This window comes from Acomys russatus, chromosome 25 (genome assembly GCF_903995435.1).
Source record: "Acomys russatus chromosome 25, mAcoRus1.1, whole genome shotgun sequence".
In the NCBI taxonomy this organism is placed as follows: Eukaryota; Metazoa; Chordata; class Mammalia; order Rodentia; family Muridae; genus Acomys; species Acomys russatus.
The window spans coordinates 41384137-41399336 of NC_067161.1; the positions used below are offsets into that span (position 1 = coordinate 41384137).

At 50.5% G+C, this 15200-nt stretch overlaps 1 protein-coding gene across 1 annotated transcript in view; it reads left to right on the forward strand.

Annotated features, from left to right (window-relative positions):
• Nucleotides 1-10623: 10623 nt before the first annotated feature.
• The window catches only part of Myo15a (myosin XVA), a 56289-nt gene continuing 51712 nt past the window's right edge, over nt 10624-15200 (forward strand). Inside the window, 1 exon segment of the mRNA XM_051167524.1 lies at nt 10624-14205. Within this exon segment, the coding sequence (XP_051023481.1) occupies nt 10624-14205 (3582 nt within the window).

The following is a 15200-nucleotide window of genomic DNA, read 5'->3' on the forward strand; positions in this document are numbered from 1 at the left end:
ACTATTAAACCATCCCATCCCTTCTTTTAGCTGTCATTCCAGCCATCCCTCAGCAGAAACCCCAGGCTCATCCGGCCTTCTAAAGAACAGGGAACCCTCAGTCCCAACTTGAAATCCCTCCCTGATGCCCCACATCCACTCGCATCCGCCTCTCCAAGTTAGAGGAGTCTGTGGCCAGGGCCCACAAATGATGATAGGAAGATAGGTAATTCCTAGGTCTGTGCAATTGATTTGCTGTCTAATCTGTCTTAGCTAGGGCTATCAAGACAAAATGTCACTGAGAATGTTCTCAAAATCCTAGAGCCCAAAGGCCCAGGTCTGGGGGGGTGGTGAGGGTGGGGGGCTGCTTCTCGCTGGCCTCTCCTTGTTTCAAAAGGCTCCTGTTTGCTGTGTTCCCAAGTGACCTCCCTGTGTGCCTTCACCCAGAAGGTTAAGTGCCCCAAGCTGTCTTCCCTTTGGTCCAGCTCCCTTTTGTGACTTGGTTTCCCAGGCATAGTTGCCTCACCGATCACTGTGTCCACCGAACAGCGCCTGGTGGCACAGGTTGCAATACTACGCGTTCAAGCCATGCTTTCATGGCCTTGCCAGGTCCAGCACAGCCGGCTGCGGCCTCTGTCTCCTCTGTCTTTCCTCCCTTGTTCCTGCAGCCCCTTTCGCAGGTACGCAGTTTCGCAAATAAAAAAGAATTTAAAGCCAACTCAGGAGAAAGGTCAAGGACCATTTGATTAGGGTTCAAGAGAAAAGCAGTAGAGTTAGCACCTGGGACTGCAACTGCTGGGGGACAGGGGGAGAAAGGGTAAGGCAGAGTCGTGGTTTGACTCACGTGGTAAAGCAGTTGTGCTCCACAGTGGAGGTCTGCAGGCAGCTGCATGAGTAGATGGTCCGCAGAAAGACTTGGTGAGGCTGGGCGTGGGGGTGCATGGTTTTAATCCCAGCACTTGGGAGGCAGAGGCAGGTGAATTTTTGGGTTTAAAGACAGGCTGGGCTACATAGAGAGACCCTGCCTCAAAAGAAAACAAAAAACAAATATGCGGCCAGGCAGTGTGATACACGCCTTTAATCCCAGCACCCAAACACACACACACACACACACACACACACACATACACAGAGAGAGAGAGAGAGAGAGAGAGAGAGAGAGAGAGAGAGAGAGAGAGAATGGTCAAACAGAAGGAAAGCTACCCTTTTGTGTCTGTGCGTGCAGGTATATTTGCATATGCTTGTATCTGTGCATGTGAATCACAAAGGTTGACGTGGGTGTCTTCTGTCACACTGCACCTGAACCTGTAGCTCACGGTCTCATTTAGAATGGCTGGCCAGCAAGTAGCAAGGAATAACCCACCTGTTTCTGCTCCCCCACTGCCCGACAAGACATGCCACTATCCCTGCTTCTGCGTGAGTGCTGAAGACCCCCAACTCAGGAACTTATCTTACACAGCAACCATAGATTCTGCTGAGCCATTTCCCCAGCCCCAGAAGCTATGCTTTTTTAAAATTTAATTTATCCAGATTACAACTCAGTTGTTATCCCATCACTTGTATCCTCCTGTTCCTCCCTCCCGCTTTCACCCTATTCCCCTCCCCTAGGTCTATGACCGAGGGGGACCTCCTCCTCCACTATATGGTCATAGGCTATCAAGTCTCATCTCGGTAGCCTGCTTATTCTTTCTTTGAGTGAGGACATCCTCCTGGGACTCTAGGTAAGAGAAATATAGGAAATGGGGAAATAGAAGGACCCAGAGGGTCCTAGAAACCTACAAGAACATCATCGTGACAGGTGGATTGGGCCCAGGGGGTCTGCTCAAACTACTGCACTAACCAAGGACAATACAAGTAGTAAACATTGAACCCCTACTCTGATCTACCCAATGGACAGGACATTCTCCACAGTTATGTGGAGAGCGGGGACTGAATCTGACATGAACTCTAGTGCCCCATATTTGACCACCTCCCCTTTGTAGGGAGGCCTGATGGCACTCAAAGCTATACTTTTTTTAAAGTTTTTTTTCTTTAATTTTGTTTTTAATTCTATGTATTTGTGCATGAGTGAAGGGGCCCACAGAGGCCCAAGGTATCATATTCCCCCTGGAGGTGACGTTACCGGCAGCTGTGAGCTGTCATATGGGGCCTGGGAACCTGGGTCCCCTCTATAAGAGCAGGGGGCAATTTAGCCTCTGACCCAGTAAGAGCCCTAAATTGACTTATCATCATCATCATCATTATTATTATTATTATATGCACATTGGTGTTTTACCTACGTGTGTGTATGTGTCAGACTTTAAGCAGGCAAGCTGCTGGAAGTGCCCGTTGCCAAGCCTGGTAGCCTAAGCTGTAGCCTCCGGTCCTGCATGGTGTTAGGAGAGAAACAACTCCAGTTGAAGTTGTCTTCTCACCTCCACATGCACACGCAATAAAAGAATAAAAGTTTCAAACAATTCTGTAAGTAAATCTATCACAGAAGGGGCTTCTGGGGTGTGTATGCATTAAGAGATGATCATTGTCCGACTTCTGTAAGGTCCTCAGGAAGATGGCCTTTCCTGAGGATAGTCTCCAGCAATTGACAGACTCTTCGATTAGCTTTTTTGTCTTTCTTTTTGTTTTTGTGGGGTTTTTTGTTTGTTTGTTTGTCTTGGTTTTTTGAGACAGGATTTCTCTGTGTGTATCCCTGGCTGTCCTGGACTCACTTTGTAGACCAGGCTGGCCTGGAACTCCCAGGAAGCCACCTGCCTCTGCCTTTAATCCCAAGTGCTGTGAATAAAGGCATGTGCCACCACCACCGCCAGCATTAATGTGGATTTTTTTTTTTTTAACTTCACCCTTTGCCCTACTTTCCTGCAATAACCATGAAGCCATGGTCCCAGAAGTCTTTTCTGTGGTGTTAAAGGGTAATGATCCATATATATAATTTATTTTATGTACATGAACGTCTGGACTATGTGTACATATGTGCATTTCTAGTGCCTACAGAGGCCAAAGAAAGTGAAGCCTTGGAATTCCTATAGTTGAAATAGGCTGCAATCCCTGTATCACAAGTCTGGAACTTGAGAGACAAGCAGATCTCTTGAGTTGGAGACCAGCCAGGGCTATACAGAGAAACCTTGTCTTGGGAAGAAACAAAAAGCAAAACACACACACAAAGTCTGGAACTTATATACTTAAAACACAAATTTTACAAGAAAGTTAAGAATGCTAAATCTAGGCCAGGTGTGGTGGCACACGCCTTTAATCCCAGCACTTGGGATGCAGAGGCAGGTGGATCTCTGTGAGTTCAAGGCCAGCCTGGACTACAGAGTGAGTTCCAGGACAGCCAGAGCTGTTACACAGAGAAATCCTGTCTCAAAAAACCAATAAATAAATAAGCCTTACTTATTTGGGTTTTTTGGGGGGGTTGTTTTTTGTTTTGTTGTTGTTGTTTTTAAGACAGAGTTTCTCTGTGTAACCTTGGCTGTCCTGGACTTGCTTTGTAGACCAGGCTGGCCTCGAACTCACAGCGAACCACCTGCCTCTGCCTCCCAAGTGCTGGGATTACAAGTGCATGTGCCACCATGCCTGGCTGATGACCCTTAATTATAAATCTATCAGTCACTGTAGGCTTTGACCTTTTCCAAATCTACTTTATTTGAGGTGCTTTAATGCTTATACCTCCCTTCCAAACCACCTAGATAGGAAAGAAAAGAGGTTAATGGGAACAGAAGAAGTAGACCTTTTTGGATTCAGTTCCTGGGAGTGATTCCCCTGGCATAGTCGGCAGGATTTCAACAGACCAGCAGTTCAACCAAAGTTGCTGCTAGAATCTGGAACAGCAGCTGGAACTTGGAGCCCCAAAGTGTTCTGTGGAGCGGTCTCTCTAGGAACGTCTCAAAGTGGAGCGATGAGCAGCCAAACAATACCAAACAAGACCCAAAAAGCCCCGCCTACTGTTTGGGACATATATATATTATCCTTTCAGAGTCTGTACTAAGATGTGTTTCAGCTGGCAAAAACCAAGCCCCAGCATGAAGTGGTTTATCTTCTAGTGGATAAACATCACCTGATCTCTCACAGGTCTGTTCCCCATCCCACACTTGGGATCAAAACAAAAACGTGTACATCCACTACAGGTCACTATAACTTTATATTTTGCCTTTCATCATTATTTTTCTTGTTTCTTTTTAATTATTATTTTGGTTTTTTGAGACAGGATTTCTCTGTGTAGCCTTGGTTGGCCTGGACTTGCTTTGTAGACCAGGCTGGCCTCGAACTCACAGGGATCCACCTGCCTCTGCCTCCCGAGTGCTGGGATTAAAGGCACGCGCCACCACCACCACCCGGCATCATTATTTTTCTTTAAGCATTGCTAGTATATGTACTTGATTATATCATCAGACTCTTATGCTTTTAATTTAATCCATCTGTGCCACCATGCCCAGCTAAGGCTTATCTTTTAATTTAAGAAGGTCAGACTTTTTTTTTTTCTTTAAAGAGAACAGTTGAGGCTTGTATCAGTTCACAGGTGTAAGTGGCCTTGTTCTTAAGATGTCCTTGAAACTGTGGAGACTCAGACAGATCTTACTTTAGGGAATAACACAGAGTTCTTTTAATCTGGATGGAATTGGCCTCTGTTTACCTTGAAGAGTGTCGGCAGGGCTGGAGAGATGGCTCAGCTGTTTAAAGGCTAGGCTCACAACCCAAAATATAAGAGAAGCTGTCAGCAAACATCAGAAGCTATGCCGAGAGTGGTGGCGCACGGCTTTAATCCCAGCACTCGAGGCAGAGGCAGGGTGGATCACTATGAGTTCGAGGCCAGCCTGGTCTACAAAGTGAGTCCAGGACAGCCAAGGCTACACAGAGAAACCCTGTCTCGAAAAACAAAACAAGCAAACAAGAAAAAGAAAAAAATCAGAAGCTATTATATCTTTGACAATGAAGCAGGTGAGTAAAATCCAACTGTCTGCCGTCACTGCCATCCCCACTGTGCCTTACAGGTATCTTAGATATCCACACGCTACAGAATCTGCCTGGAGAAGGAAGCCATGGGTCTAGGAATGTCCTCTGACTTCTAGGTGAGGACTCCTAATTTAGTCTTGTTGGGCCATGTGTAGGGCAAGTCTCAAGGCAGAGGCAAACCAACTCCTTTGGCTACCTAGCGGCACTGGTAACTACACAAGTTCATCTAAGTAAGGGGCCCTAGGTCATCAATTAGGTGGAGAATGGAGCCTCAATATCAGAAACAAAATTAACATTTTAAGGGGCTTGTTTTGAGAAAAGGCTCTCAATGTAATGCGTCTGTCCTGGAGCTTGTTATGTAGACCAGGCTGGCCTCAAGCTCACAGAGATCCTGGGCCTCTGCCTTGTGCCTGCTAGACATCAAAGTGCAACATTGTAACCAGCCTCTCAAAATTAACATTGTTAACTGTCATTTCACAAGTTGCTGCAGGTGCCTGATGGCTTCAGCTGCTTGAGTAGGAAGGGCTTCTGGTAGGAAACCTTGAACTGTATCTGTCTTTAGGACCTCTCTGAGTACCAGGACAGTGCAGTCTGAAAACAAAACAAAAAACAGAAAAAGAGGAAAGAAAGAAGACAAACAGGCAAAAACAAGACAAAACAGAATTTAAAAAATAAAGAAAAGCATAAAAAACACAAATACATAAAATCAGAAACCATAATATACAAGCAAAGGACCAGTAAGAATTAAAAAAACAAAAAAACAAAAAAACAAACAAACTCCAAAACCACTTCTAAGTTCATTTTGTGTTACTATTTACTGTTAAGCATGGGGCCTCCCTTAGGTGTTGTTTATAAACCCAGTGAGACTCCATTGGAGAAAAGCAATTTTTCCTTTGCAAGTGGTTGTCAGTTGCAAACAGCTTCTTCTGCTGCTGCTGCTTCTTCTGCTTCTTCTACTTCTTCTTTTTAAGATTTATTTATTGTGTATACAGTGCTCTGCCTGTATATACACCTGCAGGCCAGAAGAGGACATCAGATCCCATTGTAGATGGTTGTGAGCCACCATGTGGTTGCTGGAACTTGAACTCATGACCTCTGGAAGAGCAGGCAGTGCTCCTAACCTCTGAGCCATCTCTCCAGCCAGCAAACAGCTTCTTGGTTACGCATGGGATCTCCTGTTCGTTCCCTCTTGAAGGGCTGGGACCCTGTCTAGCACAGACCAGTGCATGCTGCCACAGTCTCTGACTTGATGGGCACATCACTCCTGTTGTGTCTTAAAGCCACACTTTTCCTTGGTGTCTGCCATCTCCAATCTTAGAATCCTTTGCTTCCTCTTCTGCAGAGTTACTTAGTGGTTTATTTATTTATTTATTTATTTTTCTTTAGGGAGAAAATTTACTCTTTCTGAATTCGAATGAAAGCACCAGTAGCCTAGAGAAAGCGCAAGATCAAAAGCAGAAACTTGAAACAAACAAATAAACAACAAAAGCAGAAGTTTGTTAAGCACACTTATATCAGCGCCTTCCCTCTCAGAAAAGGCGGAAGAGAGGACAGTCTACAGTGGGTTTTATTTGGCTTGTTTATTTGTGTTGCACTTTTTTTTTTGTTTGTTTGTTTGTTTTGCTTTGTTTTTCGAGACAGGGTTCTAGGGTAGCTTTGGCTATCCTGACTCGCTTTGTAGACCAGGCTGGCCTCGAATTCACAGTGATCCACCTGCCTCTGCCTCTTGAGTGCTGGGATTAAAGGCGTGTTCCACCACGCCCAGCTAAATAAGTAAAATTTTAAAAATAAAAACATTAGCCTTGGGAGAGGGAGATGACTCCACTGGTAGCATGCTCAACCAGCATGCATCAAATCCTGGCCTTAGTCACCAGTACCACGTAGGAGCTGGATGGGGTGTATCCCATTGTACCCCGAGACAGGGTCTTTTGGGCCTGGCTGTTGTGAAACTTGCTTTGTAGACCACCCTGACCTCAAACTCACAGAGATCTGCCTGCCTCTAGCTCCCAAGTGCTGGGATTAAAGGCATTCACCACTACACCCAACAATTTTTAAATTTTTATTTAATCTAGTTAGGGGGAGCCCATGGAGGCCATAGTGGGCAGTGGATCCCTTGCAGCTGGGGTTTCAGGTCTTTGAGCACTGTGTGATGTGCATTCTGGGATTGGAACTCTGGTACTCTGACAGGACAATAGCAAGTCTTTAACCATCATCTCTTCAGCATTCCCTACCCCACCACATCACAAGTACATATAAAAAATTAACAAATTGGACAGGGAGGCATGGGTAATGGTAGATGAAGAGACAGTTTATTAGGAAAGAAAGCACTCGTCCCAAGAGAGGAAGTGAGGCAGGACCAGGAAAGTCGGAAACTCAATGGTGCCCTGTCCAATAGCCTTTATATACTGCTTGCTTTTTTTTTCTGTGCATTTTCAGCCTTGATAATGAGGTATTTCCTGCTTGATTTTTTGAGGCAGAGGTGGATGGATTTCTGTAGTTCCAGGACAGCATGTTAGGGCTAGCCAGGGCTACATTTTGAAGCTTGTTCTCAAAATAAAATTTGATTTCTATGTGTCTGTGTGTAAGCATGCGTGTGTGGGGATGTCCAAAGAGGCCAAAAGAGGACATCAAGTTCCTTAGAGCTGGAGTCACAAATAGCTGTGAGCTGCTCAACTTGTGTACCGAGAACTCAGGCACTCTGAAGATCTGAGCCACCACTTCAGCATGGTTTCTTTAAGATGGTGGTTTTCTCTCTTCTCTACTCTCCTGCCACATCTTGCTAAGATTAAGCATGCAGCACCCCTGATTTTATGCAATGACGGTCAGAGCTCTAGGAACGAGGCTGCCCCAGGCCACGGATCTTTCTCTTCCGACAATAAATAATAATGTAACAGTAGGGTTTTTAATTTGTGTTTTATTTTATTTTATTATTTTGGTTTTTCAAGAGAGGGTTTCTCTGTGTTAGCCTTGGCTGTCCTGGACTCACTTTGTAGACCAGGCTGGCCTCGAACTCACAGTGATCCACCTGCCTCTGCCTCCTGAGTGCTGGGATTAAAGGTGTGCATGACCAGGCCCAGCTTGTTTTTGGTGTTTGGAGACAGGGTTTCTCTGTGTAGCCTTGGCTGTCCTGGACTCACTTTGTAGACCAGGCTGGCCTCGAACTCACAGTAATCCACCTGCCTCTGCCTCCTGAGTGCTGGGATTAAAGGTGTGCATGACCAGGCCCAGCTTGTTTTTGGTGTTTGGAGACAGGGTTTCTCTGTGTAGCCTTGGCTGTCCTGGACTTACTTTGTAGACCAGCCTGGCCTTGAACTCACAATGATCCATCTACCTCTTCCTCCCAAGTGCTGGGATTAAAGGCCAAAGTAGAATGTTTTAAAAGAATTAAAGGGACTAGAGATATGGCTCAGTGGTTAAGAGCACTGACTGCTCATCCAAAGGACCAAGGTTCAATGCCTAGCACCCACATAGCAGCTCACAACTGTCTGTAATTCCAAGAGCTAACACCCTCACATAGACATGCATGCAAAACACCAACAAAAATAAAAATAAGTTAAGAATTAAAAATGTGAGCCAAGCATTCTGGCACACACCTTTAATCCCAGCATTCATGAGACAGAGGCAGGTAGATCTTTGTGTTTGAGGCTAACCTGTTCTACATAAAGAAATCCTGCCTCAAACACACACACACACACACACACACACACACACACACACACACACACACATACACACACTAAAGAGTTATGTTTAAAAAATAAAACATCTGGGCACTGGAAATGTAACTCAGTTGGAAATGAAGGTAAAAGGATCAGAAATTCAAAGCCACATAGGTGTTTGAAGTCTAGGCTAGAAAATTTTTCTCAAAAATAAATAAGTATTTAATCCCAGCACTCAGGGGGCAGAGAATGGAAAAGTTCAGTGAATTTTAGGCCAGCCTAGTCTACACAGAGAGTTCCAGAATAGTCAGAGCTACATAGAGAGACCCTGTCTCAAAAAAAAAAAAAAAAAAAAGATAAGCCAGGCATGGTGGCACACTTTAATCCCAGCACTCCAGAGGCAGAGGCAGGCAGATTACTGTGAGTTCGAGGCCAGCCTAGTCTACAAAGCAAGTCCAGGACAGCCAAGGCTACACAGAGAGACCCTATCTAGAAAAACCAAAAGCAATAACAACAAAAGATAAATAAATAAAATCAGTACATCTATGAACTAGTCATGTTTTATCAGGAAGAAATAGCTTTCCCTCAATGGGCCTCAAAAAAGGCTGGCTGCCTGTACCTTCCTTCCTTTCATGTGGAACTTTACATCCTAAGAAGGGGAGTTGCAGGGCTGGAGAGATGGCTCAGAGGTTAGGAGCACTGTCAGGTCTTCCAAAGGTCCCAAGTTCAATTCCCAGCAACCACATGGTGGCTCACAACCATTTATGATGAGATCTGGTGCCCGCTTCTGGCCTGCTGCCCCATGTACAGACAGAACACTGTGTACTTAATAAATAAATCTTTAAAATAAGGGGGGGGGGGACGGGGAGTTGTGATGCTGCCGCTCTCCTTTTACAAAACATCTTAAGTTCTAAGAAGGTCAATTGTGATATTGCACCTTTCTAAAAATTAGTATGCTGTCAGGGAAATAGAAACTAGGGTTCAAAACTGGTGGCCCCCAAGCCTGCTAAGCCTGACTAGCTACCTAATACTCCTCCTCCTCCCCCCCCCTCCTCCTTTTCCTCCTCCTGCTGCAGACTTGGTGAACTGCTGTGGATCAGGTCCAGGGCAGGAATGAGCCTCTTGGCTCTACACCCCCAATTGCATGGGTTTGCAAGTGGTAAGGAGCCACCAAGAGGCCTCTCCTGCCTCTTAAACTGCCCAGCAGACCATTGGGTCTTCTGTCTTCCTAGTGAAAGAAGCGGCACACAGCCTGTCTCCCATTCTACAGAAAAGGACAGTACAGTGCAGAGAGGGCAAGCGGAGAGGGCAAAGGGCTCTCTCCTGAGGCTGCATAGTCCATCAATGGCAGCCTTGAAGGGCCCCGCCATGCTTCATTTTTGTTCCTCGGTGCCCTGCCCCTCCCTCCCCATGACCTGCAGAGACAGCACTCTGCTCTGCTTCATGAGGCAGCGGCTGGGCTTTCCCTGATGTATTATTCAGCTCCCTGGAGCTGGCCGGCTCCTGTTACACTGGCCACAGCCCTGGACACCTGCCTCTCACCTGCAGTTCCCCCTCCAAGGTGGTGTGGTGGGTTGTATCCTATCAGGCCTCAGGAGACCTGGACTCCCACTTTAGGCCATTGCAAGGGGTCTAGGGCAGATGAGTCCCTCCCCCATCTAGGGATTAATGTCCTCCTCTGTAAAGCTGAGCCAGCTGGGACACAAGGGGGCTTGGCCAGAGGCAGCAAGTTGTTGCTATGGTGACCCGAAAGCCAGGCTGCTTCCCCAGCACAGGCCTCCCAGTCTACCCACACTAGTAAATAACACCCAAGCAGTTTCCACCACCTCTCAAAGGTGAAACCCAAGGCTGATCTAGAGGATGAATTATGGATCCTCCCTCTCCATGCCACTCAGCCAGTCCCAGACACCACTCAGACACTGTGGAGAGACTGTAGGTCCTGCCACACGCAAGAAGACCTAGCTGGTCTCCAAGCAGTGTTCTCCAAGTCCCTGAACCTGTGACATCTGCCCCAGGCCCATCGGGCACAGAGGCCACCATGGCGAAAGAGGAAGATGACGAGAAGAAAGCTAAGAAAGGAAAGAAGGGAAAGAAGGCCCCGGAGCCCGAGAAACCCAAACGGAGCCTGAAGGGCACATCCCGGCTGTTCATGGGCTTCCGAGACCGCACGCCCAAGATCTCCAAGAAGGGTCAGTTCCGGAGTGCGTCAGCCTTCTTCTGGGGCCTCCACACTGGCCCGCAGAAGACCAAACGCAAGAAGAAGGCCCGTACTGTTCTCAAGTCCACATCCAAGCTCATGACGCAGATGCGTGTGGGCAAAAAGAAGCGGGCGATGAAGGGAAAGAAACCCTCGTTCATGGTGATCCGCTTCCCGGGACGGCGCGGCTACGGTCGCCTGAGGCCTCGTGCCCAGTCGCTTAGCAAGGCATCCACAGCTATTAATTGGCTGACCAAGAAGTTCCTCCTCAAGAAGGCCGAGGAGTCAGGCAGTGAGCAGGCCACACTGGATGCCTGGCTCCAGCGCTCAAGCTCACGAGTGGGCTCCCGGAAGCTGCCCTTCCCGTCCGGCGCGGAGATCCTGAGGCATGGAGGACGGCTCCGCAGGTTTCCCCGCAGCCACAGCATCTACTCATCCGGGGAGCCCGTGGGCTTCCTGCCCTTTGAGGACGAGGCTCCATTCCGGCATGCAGGCTCCCGCAAGTCACTGTATGGGCTCGAGGGCTTCCAGGACCTGGGTGAATATTATGACTACCACCGCGAAGGCGACGACTACTACGACCAGCAGTCACTCCACCACTACGAGGAGCAGGATCCCTACTTGGCTGGGTTCGGTGCATATAGCCCTGCCTGGCCACCCTACGATGACTACGGGTATCCATCCGGAGACCCATACAACTACTACCACCCTGACTACTATGGTGACACCGTCTACCCTGGCTATGGCTATGGCTATGGCTACGGCTACGATGATTTCGAGCCTCCATATGCGCCCCCATCAGGGTATTCATCTCCGTACAGCTACCATGACAGCTTTGAGGATGAGGCCTACCCATATAGCTACTACCTGGATCCCTATGCACCTCACCATGTGCCGTACCCGCCCTATGACTTTCCATATGACACTCCTTATGACATACCCTACTTTGACCCCTATGGGGTTCCCTATGCTGAAGGCATCTATGGTGGCGGGGCTGAGGCCATCTACCCCCCTGGGGTACCCTATCTATACCCAGAGGAACCAGCTCTTATGTATCCCTGGGTGCCACCACCCATATTGTCGCCCCACAACCCGTATGCCCACCCCATGGATGACATTGCGGAGCTCGAGGAGACTGAGGAAGTAAGTGGAGAGCGACAGAGCACCTCCTTCCGCCTGCCCAGTGCCGCCTTTTTCGAGCAGCAAGGCATGGACAAGCCAGCCAGATCCAAGCTGTCCCTCATCCGGAAGTTCCGTCTCTTCCCACGGCCTCAGGTGAAGCTGTTTGGGAAGGAGAAGCTGGAGGTACCCCTGCCACCCTCCCTAGACATTCCTCTGCCTTTAGGAGATGCTGAGGGAGAGGAAGAGGAGGAGCCGATGCCTCCAGTGCCCACGATGCCCTATACCCACCCTTATTGGAGCTTCCTCACACCACGCCAGCGAAACCTACAGCGGGCCCTATCAGCCTTCGGTGCCCGCCAAGGCCTAGGCTTTGGCCCTGAGTTTGCCCACCCAACACCGCGCCCAGCCACCTCACTGGCAAGGTTCCTCAAAAAGACGCTGTCAGAAAAGAAGCCCATTCCACGACTCAGAGGCAGCCAGAAGGCCCGAGGGGTGCGGCCCCAAGTCAGGGAGGCAGCCTACAAACGCTTTGGCTACAAGCTGGCGGGCATGGATCCTGATCGGCCCAACACGCCCATCGTGCTGAGACGCCGTCAGCCACAGGCTCGCAACAACAACAACTCGCATGGCCCACCCTCACCCAGGCCGGCACCAAGGACCCTCACCCACTGGAGTGCGCTCATCTCCCCTCCAGTGCCTGGGCCATCTCCCAGCCCTGGCTCACCCCTGGCTCCGCCCTTCTCTCCGATCCTTTCCAGGCCTCCAAGGCTAGCTTCCCCCTACAGCTCCCCCTATGGCTCCCTCCGCCAGCATCCACCACCCTGGGCTGCCCCAGCTCATGTGCCCTTTACAGCCCAGGCAAATGCAAATTGGTGGGGCTTTGCTGAGCCCCCTCCAACGATCCCAGAGGTTCCCCCTGACCTTCTGTCCTTTCCTGTACCCCGGCCCTCATTCAGGGCTTCTCACAGTCGGGGAGCAGCTTTTGGCTACCCTAGAGCTTCCCTGATAGGGTCAAGGAGAAGGCCCCGTTTGCCCTCACCCCAGCCCTCTCTGAGGAGCCTGCCAGGCCAGGGCTACCACTCACCACTGGGGCCTTTGTCTCCTCAGTTATCGCTCCGAAGGGGCCCCTTCCAGCCACCTTTCCCACCACCTCCGCGCAGGCCTCAGTCGCTTCGGGAGACTTTTTCTCTGCATCGAGCCTCTGGGCGCCTGGGCCCACGCTGCTCACCAGTGCTAGGTTCTCCCCGACCACCCTCACCACCCCCACTCCTGAACCATGGCCCACGGCACCGGTCCCTCAACTTGCCGTCGCGCCTTCCGCGGACCTGGCGGCGCCTCAGCGAGCCCCCTACCCGGGCTGTGAAGCCGTGGGTACAAAGAGCCTACCACCCGCCACCCAGTGCTGGGCCCTGGGGGCCAGCCACGGGGGCTTTGGAGCAGCAAGCGAACCAGCGTGAACCAGAGGACTCAGAGACACCCTGGACAGTACCCCCACTGGCCCCCAGCTGGGATGTGGACGCACAGCGCCCACCTTCTCCATGGCCGGAAGGTATAGGCAGCCTTAGAGGCTTCTCCAGGCCCCCTCCTGTGCCTGAAAACCCGTTGCTTGAGCACACAGCAAGCCCTGCACATGAACCACAACCTGAGGACCAAGCCTCCAATTTAACTGGTATCTTCCTGGGCCAACACCACGACCCAGGGCCTGGGCAACTCACAGAGTCAGCCAACCCAAGCTTGGAGAATCCTGAAGAAGTGGTCACCCCAGGAGACTCTCAGTCCCGAGATGAGCCTGAGGCCCTGAACTCAAAACCTCTCAACAAAAATGTTGGCTCAGAGGGGAAGGCTTTACGACTCAGTGTCTCATACCCACTGGTCACATGTAAGCGGGCAAGGGCTACATGGCCCTTATGGCGCCGCTGGAAGACATGGTCCAGGACCCCAGCTCCCTTGGTCCCCACCAGAGCCCCAGGGCCTTTGCTCAAGGCTGGTGAGCAGGCCAAGGCTGAACCTGGGCGGTTTGCAGTCGTCATGCCTCAGGTGCGAGGGCTGAGCTCCTTCCAGCAAAAAAGGCCTGGCCCTCTGCAGCCTCCAGAGCACCCAGACAAAAACCCAGAGCATGGCCCAGCACCCCAAGCCTGTAGTCTACGCTGCCCCCGCCTCTGGCCACCAGCAGATACTCACTGTCCCTGGCCACGAGTACATTCCCACTCCTTTCAGTCCCACCTCGTGGGCCATGGAGGCGACTGCCTGTCTCCCAAGGGCCCCTGGAAAAAGACTGGCCCCCAAAGCTGGCAGAACAAGGTATGGAGGCACATGTCAGAGGGTGGGATTGGCAGTTCTGGCCTAGGAGCCAGAATGGGAGGTGGCCTGAGGAGTCCTGTGTGGCTTTGGTAAGTGGCGGTCTACATGGACCTCCGGCTCCCTGCTGAAGGCGGGCGGGACTGCCTGAACCCTGCAGGGCATCCAGATGTTGAGCAAAGGAATGCTCAGCACAGGCAGGCCCTGGATGAAAGGACTAAGTATGAGGGTAGAGGCATAGGATTCTCCTTTCTGACTCCCTCATTGCAGAGTAGGGAAACTGAGGCCTAGAAGCCAGCAGTCTGTGGGGTATAGGCAGGCAGCCTGCCTCGGGGAACCCTAGTCCATGACTGGCTGCCACATTCATGGTGGAAGGTGAGCTGGATGCCGAGTGGCCCTTGGAGGAGGTGGGTGATCACTCTAGCCTCCCTGGGGACACCCAGAATGGGTGGGGCAAGCCGTGATAGGCGGTACTTCTCCACCGCTGCAGCCCGTGCCCCACAGAGCAGGCAGCAAGCTGGCTTAGCAATGGCAACTGGGGCAGCCTGGCTGCTGGGGGGACCCTGGCCCCGACGACGGGTGCCCCGTGCTGTGTGGGCTGCAGCACTGCGGGAGCGGGGCACAGGGTGCCCAGGGGTGAGGGGCAAGGATGCCTGGGCCCTCCTCACTCTGGAATACGTGAGTGGCTGAATTATTCAGGGTTTGTGGCCGCTGGCAAACACGTGAGCAGATGGGTGGGCTGGAGGCCAGGGCCGGAAGGGTTGATAACTTGCTGCGTCCTACTTAACAGAGTGAGGGCGTGCAGTATGCAGGCTCCACTTGTATCCTCTTTCCTTGCCTAGGGAGGGTGCACTGGGGTGGAAAAGGCCAAAGCTGCACACGTGTATGCCCACAGTTACACAGAGCCTTGCAGGCCCATGTGCCTGAATGTGCATGAATGAATACCAGGGACAAGCAAGGAGAGCAGGTGACAAGTCCGAGCAGACATGGCATCCATG